Source organism: Candoia aspera, chromosome 3 (genome assembly GCF_035149785.1).
Source record: "Candoia aspera isolate rCanAsp1 chromosome 3, rCanAsp1.hap2, whole genome shotgun sequence".
Classification (NCBI taxonomy): Eukaryota; Metazoa; Chordata; class Lepidosauria; order Squamata; family Boidae; genus Candoia; species Candoia aspera.
The window spans coordinates 32,632,034-32,647,299 of NC_086155.1; the positions used below are offsets into that span (position 1 = coordinate 32,632,034).

General features: G+C 41.1%; 1 protein-coding gene across 2 annotated transcripts in view; it reads right to left on the bottom strand.

Moving 5' to 3' along the window:
• The window catches only part of CHD6 (chromodomain helicase DNA binding protein 6), a 109,562-nt gene that overhangs the window by 5,785 nt on the left and 88,511 nt on the right, over window positions 1-15,266 (bottom strand). For both annotated transcript variants that reach the window (XM_063297252.1, XM_063297251.1), the window contains exons 31-35: window positions 8,675-8,823; window positions 5,481-5,687; window positions 4,416-4,859; window positions 2,128-2,310; window positions 1,929-2,048 (exon numbers count right to left, since the gene is read on the bottom strand). In XM_063297252.1, coding sequence (XP_063153322.1) covers window positions 1,929-2,048; window positions 2,128-2,310; window positions 4,416-4,859; window positions 5,481-5,687; window positions 8,675-8,823 — 1,103 coding nt within the window. The remainder of the gene's footprint in view (window positions 1-1,928; window positions 2,049-2,127; window positions 2,311-4,415; window positions 4,860-5,480; window positions 5,688-8,674; window positions 8,824-15,266) is intronic.

The following is a 15,266-nucleotide window of genomic DNA, read 5'->3' on the forward strand; positions in this document are numbered from 1 at the left end:
CAAGGTTTTTTCGAGAAGCATACAGTGCATTCGGAAAGTATTTAGACCCCTTTCACTTTTTTCAATTTTGTTATGTTGCAGTCATTCAATTTTTTTTTCCTCATTAAAACTCAGTGCCCCATAATGACAAAGTGAAAACAGAATTTTAGAAATGTCTATAAATTTATTAAAAAGGAAAAACTGAAATATCACATGTACATAAGTATTCAGACCCTTTACTCAGTACTTTGTTGAAGCACTTTTGGCAGCAATTACAGCCTTGAGTCTTTTTCGGTATGACGTGACAAGCTTTGCACACCTGGATTGGGGGATTTTCTGCCATTTTCTTCTTTGCAAATACTCTCGAGCTCAATCAGGTTGGATGGGGACCATCGGTGGACAGCCATTTTCAGGTTTCTCCAGAGATGTTCAATAGGGTTCAAGTCAGGGCTCTGGCTGGGCCACTCTAGAACATTCACAGAGTTGTCCCTAAGCCATTCCTGTGTTGTCTTGGCTGTGTGCTTAGGATTGTTGTCATGTTGGAAGGTGAACCTTCGGCCCAGTCTGAGGTCCTGAGCGCTGTGGAACAGGTTTTCATTGAGGATACTTTGCTTCATTCAGCTTTCCTTCAACCCTGACCAGTCTCCCAGTCCCTGCTGCTGAAAAACACCCCCACAGCATGATGCTGCCACCACCATGCTTCACTGTTGGGATGGTATTGGGCAGGTGATGAGTGGTGCCTGGTGTCCTCCAGACATAACGTTTAGAATTGAGGCCGAACAGTTCAATCTTGGTTTCATCAGACCAGGGTATCTTGTTCCTCACAGTCTGAGTCCTTCAGGTGGTTTTTTTGCAAATTCCAAGTGGGCTTTCATGTGTCTTGCACTGAGGAGAGGCTTCCGTCAAGCCATTCTGCCATGAAGCTCAGATCGGTGGAGGGCTGCAGTGATGGTTGTCCTTCTGGAACTTTATCCCATCTCCACACAGGATCTCTGGAGCTCAGTCAGAGTAACCATCGGGTTCTTGGTCACCTCTCTTACTAAGGCTCTTCTCCCCCGATTGCTCAGTTTGGCCGGGCGACCAGCTCTTGGAAGAGTCCTAGTTGTACCAAACTTCTTCCATTTGAGAATTATGGAGGCCACTGTGCTCTTGGGAACCTTCAGTGCAGCAGAAATTTTTTTGTAGCCTTCCCCAGATCTGTGCCTTGCAATAATCCTGTCTCTGAGCTCTGCAGACAGTTCCTCTGACCTCATGGCTTTTGCTCTGATACAGTATGCATTGTCCGCTGTGAGGCCTTCTATAGAGAGGAGTGTGCCTTTCCAAATCATGTTCAATCAATTTACTTTACCACAGGTGGACTCCAATCAATGTGTAGAAACAGCTCAGCAACGATCAAGAGAAATGGGAGGTACCTGAGCTAAATTTCAAGTGTTGTTGCAAAGGGTCTGAATACTTACGTACATGTGATATTTCCGTTTTTCCTTTTTAATAAATTTACAGACATTTCTAAAATTCTGTTTTCACTTTGTCATTATGGGGTACTGAGTGTAGATTAATGAGGAAAAAAAATGAATTTGAATGATTGTAGTATCAGGCTGCAACATAACAAAATTGAAAAAAGTGAAGGGGGCCTGAATACTTTCCAAATGCACTATATCTACTTGGGAGTGGGGACATTTACACTTAAGTAATTCCAGTTTTGCTCCTTCCACATACACAGTTCAAATGCATAAAGAGCAGGACAGGATTTTAATGAGGAAGTAAAGGACAAATCTTAGAGAATCTGCACTTCCCTCCCTAAAAGGAAATGGACTGATGAAGACCCAGATCAAGTTTGCAGAATGTGGACTGATAGATTAATTGGAATGTTATGATGTTAAATAAAGGAATAAAAAGCTCTACTGGCTCAGGCCAAAGACTAAATTACTTGTAAGAATGCTTCCACTTACCCTCCGTCCTGTGCCCTTGTGCACCACAGGCACCCGTTCCTCTCCAGTGAGAGAATTTATGTCCAGCTTGCTAGGATCTTTACAGCGCTGCCTTCTCTGTTTAGGCTTTTCTGAAAAATTCTGAAAGGAAAAGAAAGAGTGAATACAAGTGAGTCCCAAATAACACTGCCCAGCACTGGAATATAAAACTTACACTTACTGTGCCAAAGCCAGGGATTTCAAGAGTGTAATCAGACTGCTGTCTCAGCCAGTCCAGAAGACTCTTGTTTGGAACAATCTTATCTGTCTGGACATTAGTGGCTGGAACTGTCTGTTGACTTGAGGTAGTTATGGCTGGCCCATCTGGATTGGAATTACTTGTTACAGTCTGAATTTCATCTTCCTGAATAACATAAGGAGAAACAACAAAAAAAGGCATGCTTCAGGTATAAATTCTAATATTTTACATATACAGTAGATAATTATGTAGATTTTCACTGCATAAATTACAATTGTCTGTAAGGAAAGATAAATTTAATTTTTGAAATTTCAGGTTTATATTTATTTAACCTGGGTTACTGATTGAAACAGAACTTTCAGAACTTAGCTGTTCCCTGGGTTCAGCTTAAATGCTACTTGATCCCACTGAAGCCCCAGCAAGTATTAGGATCCCTGACTGTTCTTAGATTATTCTATTACTTGCTCTTAATGCTGTAGGATACACATAAAAAATACTGAGTTTCTTTAACGCTTTTAGTGGACTTCACATCTAATGGAGGAAATCTACTGAATAGGGGTATGCTGCACTGAGACAGCAGCAGCAGGTGAGAAAGGAAAGAACGTCCTGGGAAGATTGGGAGGAAGGCAGATGCAATAGTGACATACCTCAGACCGCTTTCTGATATCAAAAAAGTATTTGTTCTTCTTGGCTACACTGGAATCTATCAAGACACTGAGAATGAAAGACCTTTCACATGGGAGGAATGGCCAAAAGATTTATTACACTATACTGTTGCTATGTGTTGCTTGTCAATAATTGAATTAGATTTCTTTCAACAAGGCAGTAAGGAAGAGGACTTTTGAGTTATTTGGTCAATTATTTTTCAGAGTTGTTTTGCTTATGATAAAACTTTACAGCCTTTTCAAAGATTTAATATTATATCACACAGTGCAATAATATGTGATTGTTTTCTTGTGTTAATTACTAATTACTATCTGAAGTATCCTATTTTAGTTACGTGGGTATTTTGATGATCAGAAAGTATATTGAAAGGGGAGAAAACAATCCATGTGGTTCAGGTACAAGACTGAATCCATCAAAACTAAACCACTACTCTAGATAGGGGGCAGAGACCAGAAAAGCCTGGCAAAAAAAATCAGAAAATCACCTCAGTGAGCCACAGCTAACACAGGCCTATGGCTTTTAATAAAATGTGTTAGAGAAGGTGCCACCACACTTTTTCTGATTTTTTGCCAGCATACCCTGGCACGGCTGCCCTCCTACAAAAAAAGCCTGGGAAACTCAAACTCTGAGCAACTAATCAGAATCTGGCAACTCCCCCCTCCTCAGATGAGCTCCTAAAAGTGGGGAGGCCCACCCCATTAGGTTTTATTCTTTTGCCTTCATCCCAGAAAGAGATGGCTTAGTCAAGTAAGAAATCTACTCCAACTTGGAGAAGGATTGGAGAATTAGAGTGAAATAGCCATCTAGAAAAAAGTGGAGCTAGATGCAAATTAGGCTCATCTAAAAACATTACATCATGGATTAATGTGAGATGTTTCCCTGTATCTTAATCTTATTTTGCATTGAGAATGTGTGTAGACAGGGATTCATGTCTGGAGATTAGCAATGAATTAAAGCAGGATTCATGTTATCTTACTTTTCTTCATTGTCCTAAATTCTCAGTTAGGTGCTTAACCTTAAACTACATAATTGTATCTTCTTCTGAAATCAGTAGTCTCATTCTGAGGGGGAATTTAGCTTACTAAGCATTTCAGCCACTCTGCTGGCCACAAAAAAGGCAAGAAAGCTGGAAGCAAAGGAAGTTTTTCCATTTTTCTGCCTCCCAAATTTTACACAAAGAGTAATTTTCTCTATAAAGAGAGAGTGGTGAAAATGGCCAAAAATACTATCTCTACCTCCAAGATTGTGAAAGACTGCAGCAGTAGGGATTGTGGGAGAAGGGCTTGGGATCCCCAGTTCAGGGAGCCAGAAGAGTTTAGCTGTTTACCATAAGGGATTTTTTAAACTATTGCTGGTGAGCTGCCACTTGGAAAACAAAAAAAAAGATAAAGTAACATAAAGATTAGTAACATTTTCCAATTTATTCTAACTGCAACATTTGTATCTTCTTTTTCTGCCCAATCTGGGCCTCCAAAGCAGCTTTCAACAATCATAGAGAGGTCTCCAAAGGTTGCAGCAAGGTACAGGGTGACCACGCCTGCAGTTGGTGATCACTGTCCAAAGAAAAGTGAGAATGACAAATGAGTATGAGAATTAGTACTCACAGGCATCCCTGTCTGGAGGCTTCTCTCCTTCAAAAGTATCAGGTCTATCCCTTCCACATTTTTTCTCCTACCCCGTCTTCTTCTCATAGCAGCATCATCTCTTCGTAGGCTTCCATTGACAATCTGTCCTGTGACAGGATGAATTAGCCCTGCCTGAAGGATTCCAGACAAGTCCATGCCAAGGGAGCCCTGCAGAGCATTCACTGTCCCTAACTTAGGTATATTTGTGCTCATGGAAAAAGGAGTGCTGCTTGCTGAGGTTCCATCTGGCACTCTTGAGAGATCTACCGCATCCCGCCAGCCATTCAACACAGCTGAAGGATGGGAGTGGGATGCTACAAGCTGATCAAGGCTCTGGTGCTTGGCATCTCTTTCCATCTCAAATTCGTATGACTGCCGGTGCTTGGATTCATCTTTGACAAAGGTGGGAGCCAGAAAAGTTTCCTGTGTTTAAAACAAGAGCCAGAAAGGTCAGTTATGATAATTTCTTATGACTAGTAGTATAAAGAATCTACAGCTACAGAATCTATAGCACCCCTTTACAAAAGGCGTATCTCCATGCTCCTAACAGAAAAGTTCACTTCTGCATCTCCGTCATTGCCTCCTTTGCTACTGAGAGTTTTAAGAAAATTGTCTTGAAGAAAGCAACAATCTCTCCTAGAGGAGTAATATCACACTCAAGTTTAATTTAAACTAAAAGGAGGATTAACAGAGTCTATATCTCATATTTTCCAAGCATATTCAGGGAACTCCCATACAATTTTTCTTCAAAAGTCTTAGCTACACTTGGCTCACAAGTCAAGGATGATGCCACCTCCCACTAAGGATTTATGTCACTAGCTGGACATTTTCTTGACCACTAATAATAATCAATAAATAATGTGACTGAGGTCTCTCTGAGAGCTCACATTAATGGTCTTCATAGTCTGCCACATAACCATGATACACCAAATATATCAGTACATATTAAGTACAGTGAAATAGGCATAAACGTGCAGTAGTTTTCTCCACAGGAAAAGAAGTCTGAAATGTGATACAAATAATAGAATGAGTATCCAAGCTTACCTTTGGGAGCTGTGTAGCTATCACTCCATTACTGAATCTGGGTTCAGAGACTTCTGGTTCAGTATAGCTACTCCTATTGCGAGTACTGCTGGCTAAGGCAGGAGTGGGCATCATACATGGTATTTCAAAAGGTTGGCTGGAAGAAGGCCACTTTCCCTTTAAGACTGCATGACAGATGTTGTCAATGCGGTTAATGATCACTCGATCCTGCCAAAGAAGTAGACATTCTTCAACTACTTGTGTATATTGACATTCTCTCACATTATAATGCTTGGGAAAACTAACAATGATTGGGTTGTGTATTTACTATTCTGTTTATCAGGAATATTATCATGCCCCAGGCGGGGGAATGCAGACACATAGTTACTCTTATGAATACAGTTCATACCATACCAAGATATGACCTGGTGACTCTTAACCCAAAAAATAATCAGAGACTACATGTGTTTGTGAATGCGTGTCTATCTGTCTATATGTGCAGACAAACACACACCATCTATTTCTACTGCTGTATATTTATATTTAAAATCACCTTGAAAGTATAATTCAATGCATATAATCAAAAGAGACATAAAAATCAAGTCTCTGAATCTTAATTCCCATCATAAAGCACTTGTTCCTTTCCTTCCATCATGACTCAGATATATTATTTCAAAACTTGTGTGTTAAATCTCTACGAGACTTGTGCATAAAAGGAACTTTATGGGATTATTAGTTTATCTGAGAAGTATGTCAACAAGATAGGTTTCCCAACCTGATGCCCTCTGGGATTGCATTTCAAGAGGAGGGAATCAGGTTGTGGAGGCAAAGAAAAGATACTGTGGTGGATACTGTGAAGGAAAGCCTGCCACAGAATCTTACTAATGGAATGGCCAATGATTAAAAGAGATGAAAATATTTTTCTTCTTTAAAATAATACTGAATATCAGCTTTAAAATATATTTTTTCAAAGGAGAAATAGCTCAACCTTTACAAATACAGTATGTAAAACAGGGAACTGGTACTAGAGTCCATTAACAGGAGCATCAGGAGCACCTACAGGAGGACATTTGTCAAAAAAGTCACGATACTGGTCAAAACTGTCCAACTGAAGCCCCACCTCTTTTTCATGTGTGCTGATGTAGCATTCACATACAAAGGAAAGGGGATGTGGTCTTGACTTTTTTGATCCCCTCCCAAGGATGCCCCTGCAATTAGAATCACACATACAAAGCATTTTTACTTTGCATATTAAACACACACAAATAGCTATGGAAAGTAACATTCATGTCTATCAAAACACAGTATAATGCAAGTAGCATGACAGAGGAATGTTCAATGTGCAGAAATTAATCACAGCTATGCTGAAAATATTCTTAGTCTTTTATTAATTGGCACCTTCCTGTATGAAGAACAGAAACAGAGAAAAAAGCAATCTGAGAAGCCTCTCCCTAGAGAGGCAGCCATTTTCTTGCACTTGTGTCAATTATGTAGGCAGCGCTTAGGTTGGATAATTCAGTCTCAATTCCTGATAAAATTCTGTTCAACAAAGATTCTATTCTCAGAATGATTTGTCCCTACAATTTCTCAGAAAAGATGTCCTGATCAAGTTATCGTATAGGTTTGGACTACTGGTTTTATATATGCTAACTGCAGCAAGGCTATTATATGCACAAAGATGGAAGACTACAGACACACCAATAATGGAGGAATGGATTGTGAAGATGGCTGAGTTTGCAGAAATGGCTAAACTGACTTGTTTGATTAAGGAGGAAACTACAACTATTTTTATAAAAGACTGGAAAAACTTTATAGACTTTTTCCTGAAAATGGATAAAAATGAACTGCTGATTTCAGGATTTATTAATTAAAAAGGTTTGTTTATGGGAAGAAAGGAACTATGAAATGCAATATGGGGTGGGTGGGTGGGGTGGAGATGGTGTTTGCTGTTTGTAACTGCTGCAAAGAAGATCGGAAGTCGCTTCCTTAGATATCTTTTTCTTTTCTTTCCCTGTTTTTGTTATTCTTCACTTTTTCTTATAAAATGGTAAAAGAAACACCTTTCTTTTTCTATTTCTTCTTCTATGTTTCTGTAGTTTTTAAAAATCTTTGTAAAATCTTTTAATAAAAATTATTCATTAAAAAATGTATCACATAGGTTAAGGATCAACCTAGATGCTTTTTACCCTGAGGTGTTCAATGTTGATGGCCTGAACAATGTGGCTAAGACATAGTGTTATGGAATGTGTCTCTGAAGGGGGAGGTGATGTGGTGGATTTCAGCAGTCCCGCTGGTTCTCAGGAAGGAGGGAGCACATTCCAAGAAGGGGAAGGAGATCAGCACAAACAGTCCAGAGGGCAGTTGTGAGAAAACCAAGGGATTCAGAATAGCCCCACCCTATAGCTTTTCCAGGTTATTTCCGAGGTTGAGTTGCTTTAGTCTGGCAAGATTCCGTCTATACGGCATTAGCAAATAAAGAACTGAAGTTTGGCTGGACTGGTTCTTGGTCATTCTTGGGCTGGGCCTGACACATAGAGTGATCAGTGATAGTACTGTCCTTTATACGTGATTGTTGTAAACTGGCCAAAACAAAAACGATGACCGAAATCTTTAGGTTAAAGGATAAAAGGAATAAGCTCAGAGCCCCAGGTGGGAGTTTAACGATTCATCTTGAAACAAAATTAGAGTGAAATGTATCAGTAAGCCACAGTTTGTTTTAACAAGAGTTTGGTGCATAAGTCACAGTTGGCTGGGTCCATACCACATGTTAAGCTATAAATCATACTTCACTATTATAATGGCTAGATTCGTATGTTGTATTAAGCCCAAACCAAAGTGAACCGTATTATGGATGAGTTGATGTATGAGCGCCACCTTTTAAGATTCTATAGATTTGTTTTGCCTTTTCTAATTTTTGAAAGAATATGACCAGAGGCTGAGACCTCTTCCTTTCTGACAAATAAGAGGAAAATTTTGTTCACACAATATGTTAAGGTATCCATTAAAGTAAGACTTCTTTTCTGATTAGGTGGCCACCTTTTTTTCATTGATTTATCTTCCTTTGAGTACACTCTAAAAGACAACTCAGCAAACAGTGTAATTCCAAATATTGTGGATGTGAAAAATATCTTGAGACGAGATGGGAAGTTGCTCTCAGTTCTCACTGAGCATTGACCTAAATCCTTTATATATGCATACTGAAACTACAAAGTCACCTTAGGCCACTCTGAGAAAGAGTAGAGTGTCTTCTCCTGCAAAAGTTGAGCTATAGTAGGTGCCCGAACATCATGAAGTTCATCACTCTCTCCAGGAACAGCGAACGTGGAGCTCTTACTTTCATCTTCAGAAAACTTCTCAAAGCCATCTAGATAGCGTAGAAAATAGCAGATTAGTTAAAGCTCTGAATCTACTAAACTCTCAACAAATGTAAGGTACTTAGAAGCCACAGTAGCAGTATTCACTGTCTGGGAGCTTCCTTCACTCCTAAAATGCTAGGTACTGTTATGCAGAAAATGGCTAAATATAGATCAGAACTAGAAATATGAAACAAACAGTAAAGATTGCAACAGTCTACGGACTGCAACATTCCTGAAGAAAATAGAATTAAAAATTCAGGAAATAATTTATTGGGCTCCTCTAAACTTGAAAACAGATTTCAGATAGTGTAGCTAACAGCTAACTGGAAAACTAAATTAATTCAGAAGCTCTATTCAGGCATTTTCCCTGTATATGCAAGGATTAAAAGTATAATGGTTAAGACAGAAAAGGAGTGCTATGGGTCAAACATTAGTCTGCAATATTCTTATCAGCCATTACTTATTAGAATTCTCAGCTGCAAAGAAGTTCATACAGGTAGTCCTTATTTAGTGACTGCCTCGTTTAGCAACCATTCAGTGATGAAAAAGTAACTTTATGACCAATCCTTGCATTTACAATCTTCGCAGGTCGGTAAAGCAAAGGAAAGCTGAAGTAAGATCAAAACCACAGTTGCACTTTCACTTAGTGACCACTTCACTCAACGGCTGAGTTGCCGGTCCCAACTGTAGTTGCTAAACGAGGACTACCTGTATGTACTTTTAGTGAATACAGCAGCAATGCTATGCACCCCTTAATATTCCAGATGCAAAAATCTGCAAAGCAGCTAGTTGCACAGAGGACATTAGTATCAGGGTTCTATATATATCCTCCCTCTGTCCTCATCCCTACACCTACTACTTACAGTAGCAAGCTGAGTTATCTGCACTTGGTCTATAGTAAGGATGTATGGTACAGTGTATAGTATCGTATATAGTATAGTACACAGTACATAGTATAGTAAGCATCAAAGTGTAAGAGATAGAGTTATGTGAAAAAGTAAGTACATCCCACTGAAATTGACTTTAAACATTTCAGTGTAGATATTTGATCTTCATTTCAACAATATTGATAAAGGGGATACAATATAACAAATATCATGCACCATTTACATTTTGTATTCCATTGTGTAATTTAAATAAACATAAATGCAAATTTCACATGTGGAAAAAGTAAATACACCCCTACCTTTATCACTACCTCAAATACCTAAAATTAGAATCAGGTACACCAAATCAGGTGCAAATGATTAGAATATTGTTAGAGAGTATCTGGGAAGAGCCCATCTTATTTAAACCTTTCAGCCTTGCAAGGTAGTCCAGACAAGAAGCACACGCAGACTATTTCTACTTTATTGTAAGGTTGTTGTTGTTTATTCGTTCAGTCGCTTCCGACTCTTCGTGACTTCATGGACCAGCCCATGCCAGAGCTTCCTGTCGGTCAACACCCCCAGCTCCCCCAGGGATGAGTATGTCACCTCTAGAATATCATCCATCCATCTTGCCCTTGGTCGGCCCCTCTTCCTTTTGCCTTCCCCTCTCCCTAGCATCAGCATCTTCTCCAGGGTGTCCTGTCTTCTCATTAGGTGGCCAAAGTATTTCAGTTTTGCCTTTAATATCATTCCCTCAAGTGAGCAGTCTGGCTTTATTTCCTGGAGGATGGACTGGTTTGATCTTCTTGCAGTCCAAGGCACTCTCAGAATTTTCCTCCAACACCACAGTTCAAAAGCATCGATCTTCCTTCTCTCAGCCTTGCTTATGGTCCAGCTCGCACAGCCATATGTTACTACGGGGAACACCATTGCTTTAACTATGCGGACCTTTGTTGTCAGTGTGATGTCTCTGCTCTTAACTATTTTATCCAGATTGGTCATTGCTCTTCTCCCAAGGATTAAGCATCTTCTGATTTCCTGACTGCAGTCAGCATCTGCAGTAATCTTCGCACCTAGAACTACAAAATCTGTCACTGCCTCTACATTTTCTCCCTCTATTTGCCAGTTATCAATCAAGCTGGTTGCCATAATCTTGGTTTTTTTGAGGTTTAGCTGCAAACCAGCTTTTGCACTTTCTTCTTTCACCTTCATCATAAGGCTCCTCAGTTCCTCTTCGCTTTCAGCCATCCAAGTGGTATCATCTGCATATCTGAGATTGTTAATGTTTCTTCCAGCGATTTTAACCCCAGCCTTGGATTCCTCAAGCCCAGCATGTCGCATGATATGTTCTGCATACAAGTTGAATAGGTAGGGTGAGAGTATACAGCCCTGCCGTACTCCTTTCCCAATCTTAAACCAGTCCGTTGTTCCGTGGTCTGTTCTTACTGTTGCTACTTGGTCGTTATACAGATTCTTCAGGAGGCAGACAAGATGACTTGGTATCCCCATACCACTAAGAACTTGCCACAATTTGTTATGTTCCACACAGTCAAAGGCTTTAGAATAGTCAATAAAACAGAAATAGATCTTTTTCTGAAACTCCCTGGCTTTTTCCATTATCCAGCGGATATTGGCAATTTGGTCTCTAGTTCCTCTGCCTTTTCTAAACCCAGCTTGTACATCTGGCAATTCTCGCTCCATGAACTGCTGAAGTCTACCTCGCAGGATCTTGAGCATTACCTTACTGGCATGTGAAATGAGTGCCACTGTTCGATAGTTTGAACATTCTTTAGTGTTTCCCTTTTTTGGTATGGGGATATAAGTTGATTTTTTCCAGTCTGATGGCCATTCTTGTGTTTTCCAAATTTGCTGACATATAGCATGCATTACCTTGACAGCATCATCTTGCAAGATTTTGAACAGTTCAGCTGGGATGCCGTTGTCTCCTGCTGCCTTGTTATTAGCAATGCTTAAGGCCCATTCAACCTCACTCTTCAGGATGTCTGGCTCTAGCTCACTGACCACACCGTCAAAGCTATCCCCGATATTGTTATCCTTCCTATACAGGTCTTCCGTATATTCTTGCCACCTTTTCTTGATCTCTTCTTCTTCTGTTAGGTCCTTGCCATCTTTGTTTTTGATCATACCCATTTTTGCCTGGAATTTACCTCCGATGTTTCTAATTTTCTGGAAGAGGTCTCTTGTCCTTCCTATTCTATTGTCTTCTTCCATTCCCGCGCATTGCTTGTTTAAAAATAATTCCTTATCTCTTCTGGCTAACCTCTGGAATTTTGCATTTAATTGGGCATATCTCCCCCTATTACTGTTGCCTTTTGCTTTCCTTCTTTCTTGGGCTACTTCTAGTGTCTCAGCAGACAGCCATTTTGCCTTCTTGGTTTTCTCTTTCTTTGGGATGTATTCTGTTGCCGCCTCCTGAACTATGTTGCAAACCTCTGTCCATAGTTCTTCCAGGACCCTATCTACTAAGTCCAGTCCCTTAAATCGATTCTTCACCTCCACTGCATATTCCTTAGGAATATTAGTGAGCTCATATCTAGCTGATCTATGGGTTTTCCCTAAACTCTTTAGTCTGATCCTAAATTGTGCAAGAAGTAGTTTGTGATCTGAACTACAGTCAGCTCCAGGTCTTGTTTTTACCAACTGTATAGATGTCCACCACCTTTGGCTGCAAAGGATGTAGTCAATCTGATTTCGGTGTTGTCCATCTGGTGAAGTCTATGTATAAAGCCGTCTCTTAGGTTGTTGAAAGAGTGTTTGTTATGCAGAGTGAGTTGTCTTGGCAAAATTCTATCAGCCTATGTCCTGCTTTGTTTTGTTCTCCCAGGCCATGCTTACCTGTAATTCCAGGTGTCATCTGACTGCCCACCTTAGCATTCCAGTCTCCTGTGATGAAAATAACATCTCTTTTAGGCGTGTTGTCCAGTAGGTGCTGCAGATCCTCATAGAACTGCTCTACTTCAGCTTCTTCAGCATCTGTGGTTGGGGCGTATATTTGGATCACTGTGATGTTAGATGGCTTGCCCTGAATTCGAATTGAGATCATTCTATCATTTTTTGGATTGTATCCAAGCACTGCTTTAGCCACTTTACTATTATGAAGGCTACTCCATTTCTTCTGTGGTCCTCTTGTCTACAGTAGTAGATCTGGTGGTCATTTGATGTGAAGTGGCCCATTCCAGTCCATTTCAGTTCACTGACGCCCAAAATGTCTATCTTTAATCTTGACATCTCACCAATAACCACATCCAATTTGCCCTGGCTCATAGATCTTACATTCCAGGTTCCAATGGTGTGTTGATCCTTAGAACATCGGATTCACCGTTCACCACCAGCACTGCCAGCTGCTAGCCGTCCTTTCAGTTTTGAGCTAGCTGTGTCATCACGTCTGGGGCTAGTTGAACTCATCCTCTGTTCCTCCCCAGTAGCATTTTGACCATCTTCTGACCTGGGGGTCTCATCTTCCGATGGTATACTGACATATCTCTGGTTGTACTGATCCATTTAGTTTTCACGGCAAGAATACTGGGGTGGGTTGCCATTACCTTCCCCAGGGATCGCATTTAGTCTGACGTCTCTGTCATGACCTTCCCGTCTTGGGTGGCCCTTCACGGTTTAGCTCATGGCATCCTTGAGGTGCTCAAGCTCCAGCACCACGACAAAGTAACGATCCTTTGCTGAAGGTTACATTAACAGAATCTTGCAAGTCTGAAAGTACATTTCTCTCCTGTCATCTTTACAGGCCAAGAAACTAGGAAGGGTCACTTCTGAGTAACTGCCATGCCCACATTCATGCTGTGGGCTAAGCTGCCTCTTATCCAACCATTGCCCTGGCTGTGGCTCTTCCTTGTCTCCCAAGGTCATTCCCACATACCATTACAAAACCTCAGATATTTAGTTTGATTTGCTCTTTGTTGTTGAAGTGTGTGGTATCACCATGTCTAGATTGAAAGAGTTCTCTGAGACCTTCAGAAAGAAGGTTATAGATGCCTATGAGTCTGGGAAGGGATTTAAAAACAAGGTCGCCAAACAATTGGACATCAATTATGTCATTGTCTAGAAGATCATCTACAAATGGAGAAGATTTCAAACAATTACCAACTCACCCAGGCCAGGCTGAGCCACTAAGTTCAGCCTGAGAGCAGAACACAAGATGCTGAAAAGTCTCTAAGAATTTCATCATGTGACCTACTAGTAGCTCTTGTCATTACTGATGTCAAAGCCATTACTGATGTCAAAGTCATTACTGATGTCAAAGTGCAGAGTCTACTTATCATTATTGATGTCAAAGTGCATGAATCTACTCATCATTACTGAGGTCAAAGCACATGAGTCTACTTGTCCTGTTCAGACTAAGCACCAGACAGGTTCTCAAAGAATATTCTTTATTAAGTAACTATTTACAATCATTAAGTCCTTAATATGCTAGACTGGGTTAAGCAAGCCCAACTGGGCCCACTGGATCTGACTGGAACACGAAGGATGGAGGCAACGGTTCTCAAACTGGAACAGTACTGGAATGACACTGACGGTGAATATCTGACTCACTGGATCTGTGATCAGGACTACAAACAACAGACAGGGATGAACTGAAGTCTTGGAGCAGGACTCGAACTCAGAACATGGTTAGACTTGGATGGGGGTTCTAGACTAGGCTGGGTACTCTGAACTGAAGCCTTGAAGACAAGGCTTGGAACTTGGAACTAGGCAGGTCTCGGCTGGAAGCCCCGGACTAGGCTGGATTCTCCAGACTGGAGACTTGGAGCAAGGCTTGGAACCTGGAACTAGGCTGGACTCGGCTGGAAGCCCAGGACTAAGCTGGCAACCAGATCCTGAACACGATAGGTGTGAAATTCCTGAACACAACGGAGCATGCGAAGCACGGATGCGCAGGACTGAAGGCAAATGGCGGCGCTGGAATGTCAAGGCTTGCCCACGTTGCTGAGGAGATCATGGAGTTTCAAAGCTGGAAGCAAGGCAAAGGCTGCTGGGCATGGTTGGCACTGATTCCTCACTGGCAGCAGATGCAGGATTTGTCTTCGGAGTGGAGCTTGAATGCTGGTTCCTCTTCGGCCACAGACACTGACTCTGACACTGGTAAGGACTCTTCTTCCGAAGCTGCAGGCTTAGAGGATCGGTTGTCTCCGGCAGCTCACTCTCCTGCAGCCAATTGGGCTGCCTTCTCCTTCGTGTGCTTTTCAGCACGTCTCTGGCGCGTCCTGATTGGCATATTCAAATCCTCCTCTGGATCTTGCCCAATCAGCATTGTAGATTCTTCCCACTCTGCTGAGTCATGCTGGAGTTTCGTTTCTCCGATTCCAGCCTGGTAAGTTTCCAATTCCTCCTCTGACTCAGAAATAGTTTCACTTTCCAAGTCAGAGGCAAGCTTGGTTCTGACACTACTGTTAGAAGCTGCACAAATTAGATCTTCTGTATATGGGAGGTGTGCCACGAGGAAACTTATGCTGTCCAGAAAGAACATCAAAGCAAGGCTAAAGTGCTCATGAACACCTAAGCCAAGACCAGGATTTCTGCAACAATGTGCTCTGGACAAACAAGGCAAA